The following is a 15,681-nucleotide window of genomic DNA, read 5'->3' on the forward strand; positions in this document are numbered from 1 at the left end:
AGTCTCAGTGACCTCACCTTGAAATTTAACCCCAGAGATACAAATTTTGCCATTTAGGTCACAAACATATGCGACATACATAACAATGTATGTAGCCCTCTTGTGCTTGACCTAGAAAATGTATAAGCAGTATCACACTTTGAGAAGTCGAAGTTACTTTGAAGATATGTGACCTTGTGGTGTGTCATTGCCTCTTGACAAATGGATAAAATCAGCTGTTTCAAAATATGAACAAACGTTACCTCTAGTGTTTGCCTTGGATAGGTTATAGTGACTTTCACCGTGTAAATCCAGTACTGGGTCACACTCTTCCCATGTGCACACACAAAACTTTATCTTTTTCTCTTCTGAGAAAAAGAATATTGTATACTTTTGTAGGTGTGATATTGTTGACAGCATAAGCTGGAACAGTAGTGTGAACTACTCACCCTGGATTAGCATAGTATGAGTCTGATTGTCAATTAACCAACAAGCAATTTTCATTTAACTCTTCATGTCTTCTGTGTTTGATTCTGTCCTTGTCCTCCTTTGCCAGCTCTAATTTTTGGCCTTCTAATATTTTGTCTGCAGGAACTTGCTCTATGTTTACCCACAAAGTCTGAACTTCAACAGTCGCCAGGGCTCAGTGAGGAACATTGCTGTGAAGGTTCAGTTCATGGCAGGAGAGGACCCCAGTCAAGCTTTGCCGGTGAGTCACAGTCATGGATAATGACGTGATAATGATGGTCTCGGGAGAAAGATATTCCAGTCACAAAGAGCAGCCTGAGGCAGTGAAACCCTGCATGATGTATCCTTGCAAGAGTTTTATCTTCAAAGGGGTGTATATTTGAGCACAGAGGGAAGGAAAAGTTACATGTGTTACATGTGGCGAGCTGCACCAAATCTTTTGTATTATGACTCTGAGCATGATGCAGTACTCTTCAAAAGTGATGCTCCCACTCAAAATCTACCCTTTCAGTACACACACTTTAACCTCTGTGTACTTGGAATGTTACATTTGTAGCTTGCTCATTTATGAAAAACAAGGCTGTGGTCAGACAGTGTTGGCAAGTCGAAACAGAAAAGGTGTCGTAACATCCGCCGAAACATCTCAGACCACCACACCAACACAATCGTTTGCTGCCACCTTTCACGTGTGCAATACTCAGAATGTTGAAATCTAATAACAACCCTTATAAAGCATCTTAATTTCACTGTGCAAGTAACATAAAAAGTTAAAATTAAGCCTATTAATTTTGCACATGAGGTTTCTCAAATTATTTCAGCTTGCTTTCTTTAAAGTCTCCTCAGCTCAAAAATGTTTCGCTTACTGTTGCTCTCTAGGATGTTTGCCCTTCACGGTGCAGAATTGTTTTATGCGCAGACTTTGAAACTTGAAGGCAGTTTGTTATATTGGCTTTCATAGCTTTTACAACTCATATCAGTCACAAAAAGTGCAGAAGTGTGGTTCATCTGCAGAGTGAATGAAGGGTTGTAGGTGGACCTGAAAACATATTGACGATGAACTCCTTTAAATGCTTGACAAGTCTGTGGTGATGATGATGACGATTAAGTCAAAAGAGTTCCTCCCCCTGGTCATGGAACCGCTATATTTCTACACTGCTGTTTGCCCAGGTCATCTTTGGGAAGTCAAGTTGTGCTGAGTTCATGAATGAGGCCTACACTCCTGTCATCTACCATAACAAGTAAGACTCAATCGTCTGTCTGCCCCCACTGTTGACCTTCCACTGGAGTCTGTCCAACTTCTCCACTTTCGCAGTGTCCTCTTTAAACGCTGTGTTTAACTCTTGCTCAAAAGGTCTCCTGAGTTTTATGAGGAGATGAAGATGAAGATTCCTGCCAATCTGACAGACAACCACCATCTGCTGTTCACCTTCTACCACATCAGCTGCCAGCCCAAACAGAACACGCCTCTGGAGACCCCCGTGGGCTACACGGTGAGTACGCTCCTTCAGCTGGTCCGCACTTGATACTCCCACGCACCCGTTTGTTTGATAGTTTCTTCTGTTTTCTTGCCATCGGTGATAGTTTGTGCGTCTTTCTTTCTGCCTGCAGTGGATCCCTCTGATGCAGCATGGCCGACTACGCACCGGCTCCTTCAGTTTGCCCGTCTCAGTGGAAAAGCCTCCACCGAGCTACTCTGTACTCACCCCTGACGTGAGTGTGTTTAACGAGATGGTGTGGATATCAGTTTGTCTACCGATGCCCTACTCCTTTGTGATGTGACTGAGTGTTAAATGAGATGGATTTCACTCCCTTTCAGGTTCAGCTCCCAGGCATGAAGTGGGTGGATAATCACAAAGGGGTGTTCAATGTCGAAGTGACAGCGGCCTCCTCGGTTCACACTCAGGTATGCAAATATGCTTTTCGTACCAGAGTATCTGCCTTTCTACATGCTTTTCGCTCCGGCCTTTAAAAGCCCTATTGGACTTGGGTTAGTGTTATGGGGGGGCGGTTCTGAAATCGTAAATAATCACCCGTTTCAAGTGATATTTATTCTGTTGCGGGCTCTAGGACCCTCACCTGGATAAGTTCTTCACTCTGGTTTATGTTCTGGAGGAGTACTCCTTCCCCTTCCGCCTGAAGGATGTTATCATTACTGAAGCAAACATGGAAGGGGAGCTGAAGGCCAGCATGGCTGCACTGAGAGGGGCTCTGCTGGATACCTGTGTCAGGTTCCTGCACCAGCTGCTCAACAAGCTCATTCAGCTCATCGTCTACCCGCCGGTCATTGCGGGCCAAATCGGTGAGTGAGCTTTGAAGGACAGTTGTTGTATATCAGTGCTACTTCTGGTGATTTGAAGTGCACTTCTCCAAACAAGGCTAAAAAGCTAATGCTAATGCGATAGTTTATTAATATGATGATTAATAATTACTGGTCTTCATAATCTTCACATCTTACACCCAAATCTTTAGTATTTTCAGCTTCAGTACCAAGGAGACATTGGATATGGTTGTTGTCAGTGTAATACACATTTAGAATTGCGCTCTATTGTCATTAAAAATGCTTTGATGTGGACAGTTATTATGATTAATTTGTAATGCAATTATTAAATAATGCTGATTTAAAATGACAGTCTAGAATTATTTGTGTTAATTTCTCCAGCAATATTTTTACGTTCTGCCTCTTCCTGCCTTCTCTCTCTTTATCTGTCTTCAGTAAACCTGGGCCGGACTGCCTTTGAAGCTATGGCTTTGCTGGTCAACCAGATCCACAAGAACCTGGAAGGGAACCAGGACCAACACGGTCGTAACCACCTGTTGGCGTCATACATCCACTACTGCTTCCGCCTGCCAACCGCCGAGCCTGCAGTGCCCCCAACCGGTGAGTCATCAGTCTGTATCTGAATATAAATATAAGTGACTTCCACTTCACTTTTGTTCTGTCGAAGGCCTAAGTCGATGAAATCTTGATTAGTCGACTTTGCTAAGCCTTGTGTGCGTGCTGTCTCTTCACCTTTGCGTATTAAATGTGGGAATCTCTATTCATCCATCTCCATGAGAAGCTGGCTCACAGTCCTACGAGATGCCTTTGCAGTACGCCACCATATCGAGAGCAACAGCCCGTCCAAGCAGCCTGCACTTGTCCCGCTCCAAGAGTATCAGCAACTCCAACCCAGACTTGGCCAGCACACCAGTTTCTCCTGACGAAGAGGTGCAGAGGATCATAGGGAGCAAGGTGATTCCTGCCTGTCTTTTGAAATGTTTATTTTCATCGGAGCTGTAGTTAGTGTGCGTGGAAGATTTTGAAAGTCATGAAAGCAAGTTAAATATGTCGTATTCAGTCTCTCATCTGTGACTAGATGCAAGTTTGCTTCTGTTCAGTGACGAGGTGTACTTTGTTGGAAAGAAAATAGTTCCTACATGAAAAGTGGATCATCTGAAGTTATCAGGCTATGATTTCTAAAAAGAGTTTACCAAATTGGTGCTTTGAGCACCAATGACAAAGTGTCATCTAATTCCAGGTGCATAAATAGCACTATAGGTAAGGTGATAAATATGTATTTCTGATTTTGGGGGAGAACTGTCCCTTTAAATAATGCAATTTCTTTGTCTTCTTCTTTTGTGTTGTGTCCTGTTAAATAATGAATCCCCATCTCGTTATTCTGCACTTCTTTCCCCCGGTAGATAAAAAAAGAAACGGCAGCACAAGATGATCCAGTCTGTTTTAGGATTTTATTTTAACCCTTTGTGACTTACTTATCCAAAGCCCAACTGTTAGTTTGTTCTAATGACAGTCCTCACAGCAGACTCTGTAAGTTCAGGTTGACGGAGAACTCTGCCAACAGTTAATGATGCTGCTTATGTCAACAGTGTAGTTAAGCTTTGTGTTTAATACACTGCCTCCACCCCCTCCTTTGTGCTTTCTCTGCTGATTGAATCCTCACTTTTCTTCACTCCTTGTCCCCTACTTTGGTTTCTTCACGATTTTATCTTTCAAGTAATCTCTTTTGTGGTAATTACCTCCCTTTACTCACTGTGCCCTTGCCTCCTGCCACAATGTGTGTGTATGTGTTTTGTGTGTGCGTGTCTGGTGGCTTACGGCAGGGCATTGACCGCTCCCACTCCTGGGTAAACTCTGCTTATGCCCCGGGGGGTTCCAGATCTGTGCTACGCCGGAACCCCAACTCCAGCTGTGAGCTCAAGCAGGTGCCAAATCCCTCCTCCTCTTCCTCACCTGCACTTCTTCACCACCTCCATCCTGAAACATGATCAACTCTGTCGGGTCATTTCCGGCCTTAGTTCTCAGGGGTTGTATCTTTCGTCTGCCTTTCATGCCTGTCACACTTTTTTTTTTTTCCATCCACGACTACACCCCATCTGTCTTCCATACTTCATCCTCTCACCTCCGCGAGATGTAATCTCTGCCCGATGCTCGTCAGATTTCCTAACCAGCCTTGCACTCATAGAGAGTTCTCTGGCCACCCATCCATTTCCATTCACCCATTTTCACAACACTTTGTCCCCATTTCTGTGTGTTCACCTCACCGTCACTTCATGTCAGGCAAACGACCGCAGCTGTAATCGCATGTCTGCCTTCCTGGACAGCGTGGCCTTGTTTTCAGTTCCCACAAGGCAGATAGCCAAGAAGGTAAAACTGACACCTACTGTAACAAAATGTAAAAGTGACATTCTTCATAACAAACTAACACATTTTGATTTTCTAAGATTCATGAAATTTCAGTGTCATTAACATTCATTACCGTTCATTACATTTTAACAATTGTATTTCTTTATGAGTTTGTGTTAAAGGTTGTTGATATGCTGATTTTTAATATTCTACCCTTCAAATCATCGCTTGAAAGTCATTTTAATTTATTTTATCTCAGATTGTTTTACCTGAACTATAGACTGAGTACCTATGAAACAGCTGTACTTGTGTAAACACCCTACTTTATCTTCATAGCTCATCACCAGCCACTTAGTTGTGTAGTTGTGGTTTTTTCACAGCACTGGAATCGGGCTTGTAGGTTCTAATGTGGTTTCCTCATGTAAGCTAAAACTTGTTCTGTTGGTTCATGTGTAGCTCCTCCACGAGGAGCTGGCATTGCAGTGGGTGGTCAGCACCAGCACAGTGAGGGAAGCAGCGCTGCAGCAGGCCTGGTTTTTCTTCCAGCTCATGGTGAGGATGCCTACATTTATATTAATTGTACACCACGTTCTATAAAAATGAAGAATAGTACAATAACAAGCCTTGAAACACAAATAAAACATTTTTCCTTCAGTGACTAATACTTCCTCATGGCTTTCTCCTCCAGACAAAGAGCATGGCACATCACTTATTCCTGACCTCAAAACTGAACGTTCCCAGGCGTCAGCGTTTCCCAGACCGCTTTGTGGACGACATCGCTGCACTCGTGTGTGCCATCAGCGCAGACGTTGCCGGTCGATACCACAAGGTGCACAGCCCACAAAGCTTCACTAGAAGCAATTCAAGACATTGAGAACACCAATTTGTTTTCAGTGAACAAAAAGTAATAATAATAAAAAAGGATCAGAGGTGACAGTAGTTTTTAAATTTTTATCCAACAGAAGGTTGTCTTATCTCTTAGGCAAGTATGAGTATTTAATCTTATCTGCTCCATGTTTTGCTCATTCCTTTCCTCTTTTTTTTTTTTTTTTCTTTTTATAAATATCTCCCCCGCTCTCTCTCAGGATGTGGAGCTTGTGGAGAGATTAAATAGCAGTCTGGCTTTCTTCCTGAATGACCTGCTGTCTCTCATGGACCGGGGCTTTGTGTTCAACCTCATCCGCTCCTACTACAAACAGGTGCCTATTACTCCCTTCCCCGTTTTCCTTTAATATCAGACACTTTAAATCGCACTGCTCCCACACACATTTTTAACCTTAGCCTTGTCTGCTTCGAACAAACTTGTGTTAAACAGATTGCCAACAAGCTCCACACAGCGCAGAACCCCAGCTCTCTGAACGCCCTGAGGATGGACTTCATTCGTATCGTCTGCAGCCACGAGCACTACGTCACCCTCAACCTGCCGTGCTCCACTCTAAGCCCTCCAGCCTCCCCATCCCCCTCCACCTCCTCCACCACCTCGCAGGTACTGGTGCAGGCTTTGGAATATAATACAACGGTTTTACAGTGCACACTGTTCCCATTGTTTCCATATTTTTCCCTCCTATCACATCTTCACCCTCCTATCCGTTGTTGAATCCTCAGAGTTCAGCGTTTTCCAGTATGGTGCAAGATCAGGGTGTGGCCACCATGTTTGAGCTCTCCGTCCCTTTTCGCCAGCAGCACTTCCTGTCTGGCCTGCTGCTTACCGAGCTTTCTCTCATCCTTGATCCTGATGGAGAAGGGTAGGCTCTTAATAGTTCATTTGTAAGAATCAGGATTGTCATTGAGTTTCTCCATCGGGTTTGGCAGGCTTTGAACTTGAAAATGGGATGCATAGTAGGTTAAAGGCAGAATATGCAGCAGTGGTCGGTTGCTGTTTGTAAACACACAATGAAGCATTTCTCTGTAAATTCCTGCGTATTATGCCTTTAAAACACAGTGAGAAGCACTAAAATTGTACTGATATGTGTGTATATATATATATATTTTTTTTTTATTTTTTTTTTACCTACAGAGTTTTTTTCCTTCATAAAAAGGCCATTAGTGCCGTTCACTCCCTGTTGTGCAGCCATGATGTAGACCTTCGCTACACTGACCCTCAGGTCAGGGCCCATGTGGCCCAGCTCTACCTGCCCCTCATCGCCATCGTCATGGAGACATTGCAACAGCTCCACGACTTCTCTGGTCAGCATATGCAGCCCTCTGATATCGTTATAGCTATCCACTTCCTACATGCATTTATTTCTTTTGAGAAATGTTCTTGTTTCCAGTCTTCCAGTACCTGAAAGTGCTTTTCTTATTTCTTTGCAGACTCCTCGCCTGCTCGGGTCCGCCATGCCTCAGCCCACGCCGACGATGCCGACCCAGACAGCGGCAATACTATCAGTCAGTCTGTTGCCATGGCAATTGCCGGCTCCCCTTTGCCGCATGCCAAAGCCAACCCCTTCGCACTGCCCACAGTGGTGAGTGATAACGGCAGGGGTCATGCTGTTCCCCCGGGCCCTACAGACCGACAGGTCACAGATCTGCCTCTGTGTGGGAGGCTGCTGTCTCAGCTTGACAGACGATCTCTCTGCCCTTTCTGTAACTCCACACAAACACTCATTTAAAAAGCATTTGCATTCTTCCCATGCTGTTCTTCTTTTCTGAAGTACAACTGCTCCTCTTAGCCTGTAGGTGGCTCTGTGTCCTCTTCCTTTATAACTCTGTCTAAACAGCCATTTTGTGCTGGGGCACATTAAGACTGCCACTGAGATTGTGTGTTTGTCTTCACTAGCCTGGGCGCCAGTCCAGCTCTCTGTCTGCCGAATGCAGCAGGACTCTGCTGGTGTGTTTCCTGTGGGTGCTGAAGAATGCAGATGCAGCTCTCCTGGAGCGCTGGGTGTCTGATTTGTCTGTACTGCAAATCAACCGCCTGTTGGATCTGCTGCATCTCTGTGTCTCCTGCTTTGAATACAAGGTACAAAATCGACACACTGTCGCCGTCACCCGATAGGAGTCAAAATCAGTTTGCAGATGCTCAATTTGCAGACATGCCAGAGCGACAATACATCATTACAGATATGTCAGTTGTTGTTTCAAGAAAGTTTCTTGTGTTAATTACCAGCAGTGCAGAACGGTTATCTTTTTTTCTATTAAACTCAGTATTTCGGCTCCCTCTGACTACAGTCTTGTTTTTCCCTTATCTCTCTTTTTTTTTGGCCTGCGATGGTTGTTGGTTGTTGTAGGGGAGAAAGACTCTGGAGAGGATCAACAGCCTGACATTCAAGAAGTCTCAGGACATGAAGGCCCGGCTGGAGGAGGCCATACTGGGCACCATCGGAGCTCGTCAGGAGATGGTTCGCCGCTGCAGAGGTAAGTAAGATGAGAGCAGAGTAATGTGTTTTTTGTCAGTAGCTGTTTTTGCCTGAGGTTTTTATGAGTTGATGTTCATGGCGATTTGCTTTCTTTCTCTTCCAGAAAGGAGTCCCTATGGCAGCCAGGAGAATGTTCGGTGGAGGAAGAACGTCACTCACTGGAGGCAAAATGCAGACAGAGTTGACAAGTATGTTCTTTACATTCGTTACATCAGTTCCTGCTAAAAACAGTCCTGTCATGTGCACATTGTATAGAAAAATTCCTGACAGACTTCTGGATTTGAATTTAAATCGTGATGAATACCTCACAGGACTAAAGCTGAGGTGGAGCAGGAGTCTTTAGTGGATGGAAACTTGGCTACTGAGGCGTCTCTGATTGTACTGGATACGCTGGAGATTATAGTGAAGGTAAAGCAATGGAGGACAAAAAATGCCCATATTAGATGTGATGTGTTGCCGTAATTTGTTGTAATTTTGTTGTGTGTATCCTCTGTCAGACTGTGGTGGCATCAGAGCTAAAGGAAAGTGTCCTCGGTGGAGTGCTGAGAGTCCTCCTTCACAGCATGGCAGGCAACCAGAGCGCCCTCTTCCTGCAACACTGCTTCACTACACAAAGGGCTTTGGTCTTCAAGGTAGAGTGCAGTTATTATGGTTTATGTTGGTTTGTTGCTTTTTTTTTAATATCTAATATTAATTAAGCTTGAAATGTTGTCACAATAACTCAACATGTGCACATTTTTTCCTATCACATTAACCTGCTGACTCCTTTTCAAACCTTCTTGGGGAAACCAACAACAAAATTGTTTCACGTGTTCATATGTGGTTTATAATTATATAAATGACTAGAATTTCAAAAAAGAAATATTAAACCACTCTTAAGATATTTGTGTATGGAGCATGAGTGTGTTTGTATAGTTCCCAGAGATGCTGTTCGAGGAGGACACCGAGCTTTGTGCTGACCTGTGCCTGCGTCTCCTGCGTCACTGCAGCAGCAGCGTTGGCTCTGTCAGAAGTCACGCCTCCGCCTCCCTTTACCTGCTCATGAGGCAGAACTTTGAGATTGGAAATGTAAGTTCGGACCCTGCCTTTTGTATTTTTATTTCCTTGTGAGGACTAGGGACAGTCCACAGAAATCCATGTTGAGGAACGGACTCTGTATTGATGCTATGAGTCACAACCTGACCTAATTTTTCCCTCGGACCAGAACTTTGCTCGTGTGAAGATGCAGGTGACCATGTCCCTGTCATCACTGGTGGGAACGTCGCAAAACTTCAACGAGGAGCATCTTCGTCACTCACTCAAGACTATCCTGACGTATGCCGAAGAGGACGTGGAGCTGCGCGACACACCCTTCCCAGAGCAGGTGTGTAACAGCCTCTGTACAAAGGCCCATCTATAGCTGCTGGAGTGGATAAGACTTTACTAATATGCTGTCACGCTTTTCAAACTTCAGGTCCAGGATCTGGTATTCAACCTGCACATGATTCTCACCGACACTGTTAAGATGAAAGAGCATCAGCAGGATCCGGAGATGCTCATCGACTTAATGTACAGGTACTGTGATGCACATTAATAAGGCTTGCATACAACAATTGAGTATCATAACTAAAATAACTGTTAATATCTCCTTTTTTTTGTTTTAGGATTGCAAAGGGCTACCAGAACTCCCCTGACCTGCGTCTGACGTGGCTCCAGAACATGGCAGGAAAACACTGTGAGAGAGGGAACCATGCCGAAGCCGCCCACTGTCTGGTCCACAGTGCAGCACTGGTGGCAGAATACCTCAACATGCTGGAGGATTGCCGCTACCTGCCAATAGGTTGTGTCACGTTTCAGGTCAGTGCGTGCTGTGTCATTTAGTAACCCATTCTGCTTGCAAACAATACATGTGGGCAGCAGAATGAGACATGATGTTGTCCCAGAACTGGAGCACCAAGCCTCAAGCCCATGATTGTTGAAAGGAGCGACTATAAAGATTTTATGTTTGTTCTGACTTCTTTGTTTTTCCTTCAGAATATTTCATCCAACGTATTGGAGGAGTCGGCTGTGTCCGATGACGTCTTGTCTCCTGAGGAGGAGGGGATTTGTGCTGGGAAGTACTTCAGCGAGTCTGGCCTGGTGGGCCTCCTGGAGCAAGCAGCTGCCTCCTTTAACATGGTGCGACTCACATTCTCTAACCACATGGTGACAGACTGCATGTTAACACAGCACAAGGTTACAGCAGTGCCACGGCTGCAGGAGTGCTGTGTGATTGGGTGGTATGTGTAAAACTGACTCTCTGTGTGCTGTAACTCCAGGCTGCCATGTACGAAGCCATCAATGAAGTGTACAAAATTCTGCTGCCCATCCACGAAGCCAACAGAGATTTCAAAAAGCTGGCTACTGTCCACGGGAAGCTGCAGGATGCCTTCAACAAAGTCTACAACCAAGTGAGTTTGATCCTGACATCAACTGCGTTTTAACCGGGCTGTTAGTCTTAAAGGAAAATGGCCATTTTTCTGGATTCCTTCTTATATGTGTTCTTTCCTTTTTTTCCAACCTTTTCAGAGTTCAGGATGGGAGGTAACAAGTTCACTTCTCATTTATTATTTTACATTCATAGTTAAACAAATTCAGCAGTTCAATTTTTTTTTGTAATGACTATGTTTTCTTTCTTCATTATCCTTTTCCCCTCCTTTGTGACCGGCATGTTACCGGTGAGTGATGCAAAACTTGCTTTCACACTTTGACATTGTTGACTTGAGTCACAGTTACGAAACAGTTTCCATTCAAGCCTAAATATATATTTTCCCTTTGTCCTTCAACAGTTGCTCTCCTATTACTAAACATTTTTACACAGTAACAAGAGACCAGTCGTTATGCACTGCACCCATAAATCACCTCATCTTTTCATCCCGTCTCCAGTGTTTAGAGAATGTTTGGGACCTACTTCCGGGTGGGTTTCTATGGCTGCCGCTTCGGAGACCTGGATGAACAGGAGTTTGTCTACAAGGAGCCATCAATCACCAAACTGGCTGAGATCTCTCACAGACTGGAGGCATGTTAACTCATCATGACGCTAATAAAGGTGTCATTAGTGATTTATGAGCAACATATTTCTGAAGATGAATCTCTTTGGCGCACAGGAGTTCTACTCAGAGAGATTTGGCGATGATGTGGTAGAAATTATCAAAGACTCCAACCCAGTGGACAAAAACAAACTGGATCCCAACAAGGTGATACGTGTACACAGTGTGTGACTAATAGTGTATCAGTGCAGATTTTGTATAACTGTGCTAACGACTGTGCTTGTTTCAGGCCTACCTCCAGATCACCTACGTTGAACCGTTCTTCGACACGTACGAGCTGAAAGAAAGGGTCACCTACTTTGACAAGAACTACAACCTGCGTACCTTCATGTACTGCACCCCCTTCACCCTGGACGGCCGAGCCCACGGCGACCTGAACGAGCAGTACAAACGCAAAACCATCCTGACGACATCTCACGCCTTCCCTTACATCAAGACGCGCATCAATGTTATCCACAAGGAGGAGGTGGCTGTCTGTTACGGAGGGATATTTGGTTATGTGAAGGGAGAGCGTGAAGAACGGCGTAAGTCAACTATCTCTGCTGTCTTTGCTTCTCCAGATCATCCTTGTCCCCATCGAGGTGGCCATTGAGGACATGCAGAAGAAGACTCAGGAGCTTGCATTCGCCACAAACCAAGATCCTGCCGACTCCAAGATGCTGCAGATGGTTCTGCAGGGATGTGTGGGCACCACTGTCAACCAGGTGTGTGTGTCAATATGTATAACCAAAATGCATTTTAAAAAGCCCACATCCCCCTGGAGTATTAATCCCATCCTAATGGGGCTGGATGTCTGGGTCAGCGTTTTAAGAAGTGACAGAAATTCCTTCGCAGATAAGTAACAGTTTCCCCACCCCTTTCACAGGGCCCCCTTGAGGTGGCGCAGGTCTTTCTTTCCGACATTCCTGATGATCCAAAGCTGTTTCGCCATCACAACAAATTGCGCCTCTGCTTTAAAGACTTCACTAAGAGGTGATGACACGCTCCACGAACCCAGACGCAGACTGCTGTGTGACTAATAAAAAACAAATCCCAACTCCCCGTTGTCCTCTGCTCTTTTTCATGCAGGTGTGAGGACGCCCTGAGGAAGAATAAAGCCCTGATCGGACCAGATCAGAAAGAGTACCACAGAGAACTGGAGAGGAACTATAATAAACTGAAAGAAGCTCTGGGTCCTCTCATCAACCGCAAGATCCCCCAGCTATACAGAGCCCTGCCAGCTCAGGCTACACAAACACAACGGTAACCTGAGACATTAAAAACACACACACACACACACACACACGCCTGCACACAGAAACACAATAAATGAGCTCATGTGTATATCATCAAAGCCTTACAGGAGCAACATAAAACCAGACTTTGTCAAACTCCAGGTCACAGACTCATGCTTTCATACATTCACCCATGATGGGACGTAAAGCCAAAATCCAGTGACATTCTTCTAAGGTTTTACATTAATTTTCCAAAAAAAGGTGCAGTTCCTGGAGTATTGGGGCCCGTTTGACCATGTAAACTGTTACCATATGTTTTTTTTGTTTTTTGTTTTTTGTTTTTTTTCATCCACTTTTGGCCTCAGCTTTGTGCTCGCATGTGAGGGTCTGAGGACAGCTGGTTCATAATCAGACACAGAGCTGCAGTCACCTGCCAGAGCAACGCTTCAATACTGAGATGTGTATTTTAAATGCGGTTGTTTGTTCCAGACTTAATCAGCTAAACGTAAAAAAAGATGCTAAAACATTTTAGTGTACCTGAATTCAATCTTGAATTTTTTCAGATTTTCTGATTCACTTTTCAGCGAGATAAATGAAAACCCTTGGAGTTAAAAACTTTGTTTATCGCCTTGCTTTTCTCTGGCAGGAACTCCTACAGCAGGTCCAGTCTCCGCAAGGTCGACTGTTGAGGCACAGCAAACTGGATAGCGACGTGGAAAGACAAGCTTTAGAAATGAGCTTCATCCCGCCTGTTTCACCCCCTCCCCCCTCCAACGTATTGCACACCAACTGTCACAAGCACACACATGCACCGTCCTCTTGCCCGTCTAGCTCGTTGTCTTACCCAACCCCCCCCCCAGCCACCCAGTCATGCAATAATCCCCCCCACCACCACCACTTCCACCACACACACACAGACCCTCATCACCTCTTCCCTGCTGAACCATCTCCCCCGTCGCCACCACTCTCACACCTCCTTAGGAGAAAACCTCGGCTGTTTATACTTCGAGGTTATCCCCACTGTAAACATTGTCATATGGAGCGAGGCTCTGACATGTCAACGTTTTAAACCAAAAGTAAACCAGAAGTAGCCTCCTCACAGTCACCTCTCCGGGCTTGATCTAGTTTTAACTTCTCACAGGACCACAGCTGCCAAACACCACTTTTAAACCAAATTGTTCGTGAATGTATTTGTTTTCCTTTTGCCTCTGGTGTGTTTGCTTTTGAAGAGGCTGTAGTTTGTCTGTTTCGTGTCATTTGTCGGTTTAATTTCTAAAAGACTGTAAACCATGCCTGGTGGTCACTGCCAGACTTGGTTATTAAATAGTCCCAGGGAGTTTTCTTTAGTTATCAGCAGACCAAATAACTGACATTCCTTCATTCTCAAGTTGTCACACTTTTTTTTATCCTGCCTATCCCTTGTTCTAAAAATTCATTACTGGAGGTGGAGATGGGATCACTCTGTCCAAGTGGAGGTTGGAGAAGGAAATGGATTATTGTAGAAGGGGAACAGCAGGATGTTTAAATGTGTATTTTAAACTGTGAAATTTCCTTGTAATGCACTGCAGTCACATCAGATGTTTATCACAGAAGCACTGCCCTCGGCCAGGCCGTCCCCCTCACCCACATGAATGCGTTCAAACTGTGACATTTACTCTGCAGAACAGTCTGATAATTTCATACATTTTTTGACTGCTTGGTATCAGGCAAGTCCACGTTTGACTGTATCTGAACTGCTGTGAGAAAGCACTCCAAATGCCTTGTGTTTCTCTAACATCATGTTTATATATTCATTGTAGTTATTTCCAACTACTGTATTATATTGCACTATTAAGCAAACTGCAGCACATTAACACTGTAACTACTAAGATAACAGAGCTTTTGTTAATTTACAAGGCTGGAAACTGTTTTCTTTTTTTTTTTTTTTTACCAATTAGATATTTTTTTTAATTTATTTACACTGTCTTTTCTTTTTTTACTGCTTTCTATTAAATTTATCTTACTGCACCCCTGGTCAGCTTCTATTTCTGCAGCTACAAAGCTGAAGAATAGACTAATGGAGTAGTTAAATAGCTAATCTCACATGCTGTAATGCAGTTATCAAACCGTAATATATAATATTCCCTTTAGTGTGTTCATGTTGTAATATAATTAGCTTGTTTAGTGTCTCTAATGAACACAACTAACAAACAAGAGATTCTGATTAACCTGACAGCACATAAATTCACCCAAAGAATAAAATTTAAAAAATACAAACAAACAAGTTGAGTAAAACAAAAAAAATTCAACTCTCAGACATATTTACAAACTCGTTTGTCTGCACTTAAGATTTTTAACTGTTAAAATTAAAGCTACTTGCCTTAAGTCTTATTTTAGGGTTAAATAAAACGTACATGGATATATGTGAGTATGTTGATGTAAGATATAATCATAATTTTATATGTAATTTTAAACTCCTTGTACATCAGTGAACTTGCCATCTTTATTCTGTCTTCATATCTTTGTAATCAGTAGCTTTAAGCAGGAGCACCTGGTTTACCTCAGCGCCAAGCAGAATTACCTTCAGTTCACTGAGGACAGAACAGTTGAAAGTGATTTCACTCATTAGTTCACCTTCTGTAGACATTAAAGTCCTCATGCTGAAAACCTGTGTACTTAACGCTCTGTGCTAAATCACGTTGTTTTCTTCATTCACACGGGCCTACACTCTTCACTAAACTTTGTCTTACACGGTTGTAAAGACAAGGCAAAAAGCGTATTCAATCCAGATGTCTTCCTGGCCTGCCTTTTCCACACCGTTAGTCAAATTTCCTGCAGCAGTAGGACGATCTACATTATAGCCTTCAGCGTTTGCCTAATTTACCAGAACGAAGGGCCCCGAATTTATAATCAGGTATTTTGCAAAGACTTGCAGTGGCTCAGTCTATCATAGTTGAGGACTGGAAGTTTTCCAGTTAATTATTTTATTT

At 43.8% G+C, this 15,681-nt stretch overlaps 1 protein-coding gene across 6 annotated transcripts in view; it reads left to right on the top strand.

Moving 5' to 3' along the window:
- Positions 1-14,719, top strand: part of LOC124072686 (dedicator of cytokinesis protein 7-like) — a 24,696-nt gene extending 9,977 nt beyond the window's left edge. For 4 of the 6 annotated variants that reach the window (XM_046414269.1, XM_046414273.1, XM_046414272.1 and 1 more), the window contains 36 exons: positions 571-688; positions 1,615-1,685; positions 1,799-1,937; positions 2,056-2,157; positions 2,264-2,350; positions 2,515-2,746; positions 3,161-3,325; positions 3,507-3,679; positions 4,549-4,650; positions 5,006-5,092; positions 5,528-5,623; positions 5,760-5,900; positions 6,157-6,270; positions 6,387-6,557; positions 6,677-6,816; positions 7,089-7,258; positions 7,385-7,536; positions 7,851-8,033; positions 8,302-8,428; positions 8,534-8,618; positions 8,742-8,838; positions 8,928-9,062; positions 9,346-9,498; positions 9,635-9,793; positions 9,884-9,984; positions 10,074-10,266; positions 10,444-10,587; positions 10,728-10,859; positions 10,978-10,992; positions 11,342-11,467; positions 11,556-11,645; positions 11,728-11,964; positions 12,059-12,202; positions 12,364-12,470; positions 12,567-12,740; positions 13,359-14,719. In XM_046414269.1, the coding sequence (XP_046270225.1) occupies positions 571-688; positions 1,615-1,685; positions 1,799-1,937; positions 2,056-2,157; positions 2,264-2,350; positions 2,515-2,746; positions 3,161-3,325; positions 3,507-3,679; positions 4,549-4,650; positions 5,006-5,092; positions 5,528-5,623; positions 5,760-5,900; positions 6,157-6,270; positions 6,387-6,557; positions 6,677-6,816; positions 7,089-7,258; positions 7,385-7,536; positions 7,851-8,033; positions 8,302-8,428; positions 8,534-8,618; positions 8,742-8,838; positions 8,928-9,062; positions 9,346-9,498; positions 9,635-9,793; positions 9,884-9,984; positions 10,074-10,266; positions 10,444-10,587; positions 10,728-10,859; positions 10,978-10,992; positions 11,342-11,467; positions 11,556-11,645; positions 11,728-11,964; positions 12,059-12,202; positions 12,364-12,470; positions 12,567-12,740; positions 13,359-13,401 (4,705 nt within the window). In that variant the 3' untranslated portion in view covers positions 13,402-14,719. The remainder of the gene's footprint in view (positions 1-570; positions 689-1,614; positions 1,686-1,798; positions 1,938-2,055; positions 2,158-2,263; positions 2,351-2,514; positions 2,747-3,160; positions 3,326-3,506; positions 3,680-4,548; positions 4,651-5,005; positions 5,093-5,527; positions 5,624-5,759; positions 5,901-6,156; positions 6,271-6,386; positions 6,558-6,676; positions 6,817-7,088; positions 7,259-7,384; positions 7,537-7,850; positions 8,034-8,301; positions 8,429-8,533; positions 8,619-8,741; positions 8,839-8,927; positions 9,063-9,345; positions 9,499-9,634; positions 9,794-9,883; positions 9,985-10,073; positions 10,267-10,443; positions 10,588-10,727; positions 10,860-10,977; positions 10,993-11,341; positions 11,468-11,555; positions 11,646-11,727; positions 11,965-12,058; positions 12,203-12,363; positions 12,471-12,566; positions 12,741-13,358) is intronic. The other 2 variants (XM_046414270.1, XM_046414271.1) reach the window with 2 other exon arrangements.
- Positions 14,720-15,681: the final 962 nt, after the last annotated feature.

Source organism: Scatophagus argus, chromosome 16 (genome assembly GCF_020382885.2).
Source record: "Scatophagus argus isolate fScaArg1 chromosome 16, fScaArg1.pri, whole genome shotgun sequence".
NCBI lineage: Eukaryota > Metazoa > Chordata > Actinopteri > Scatophagidae > Scatophagus > Scatophagus argus.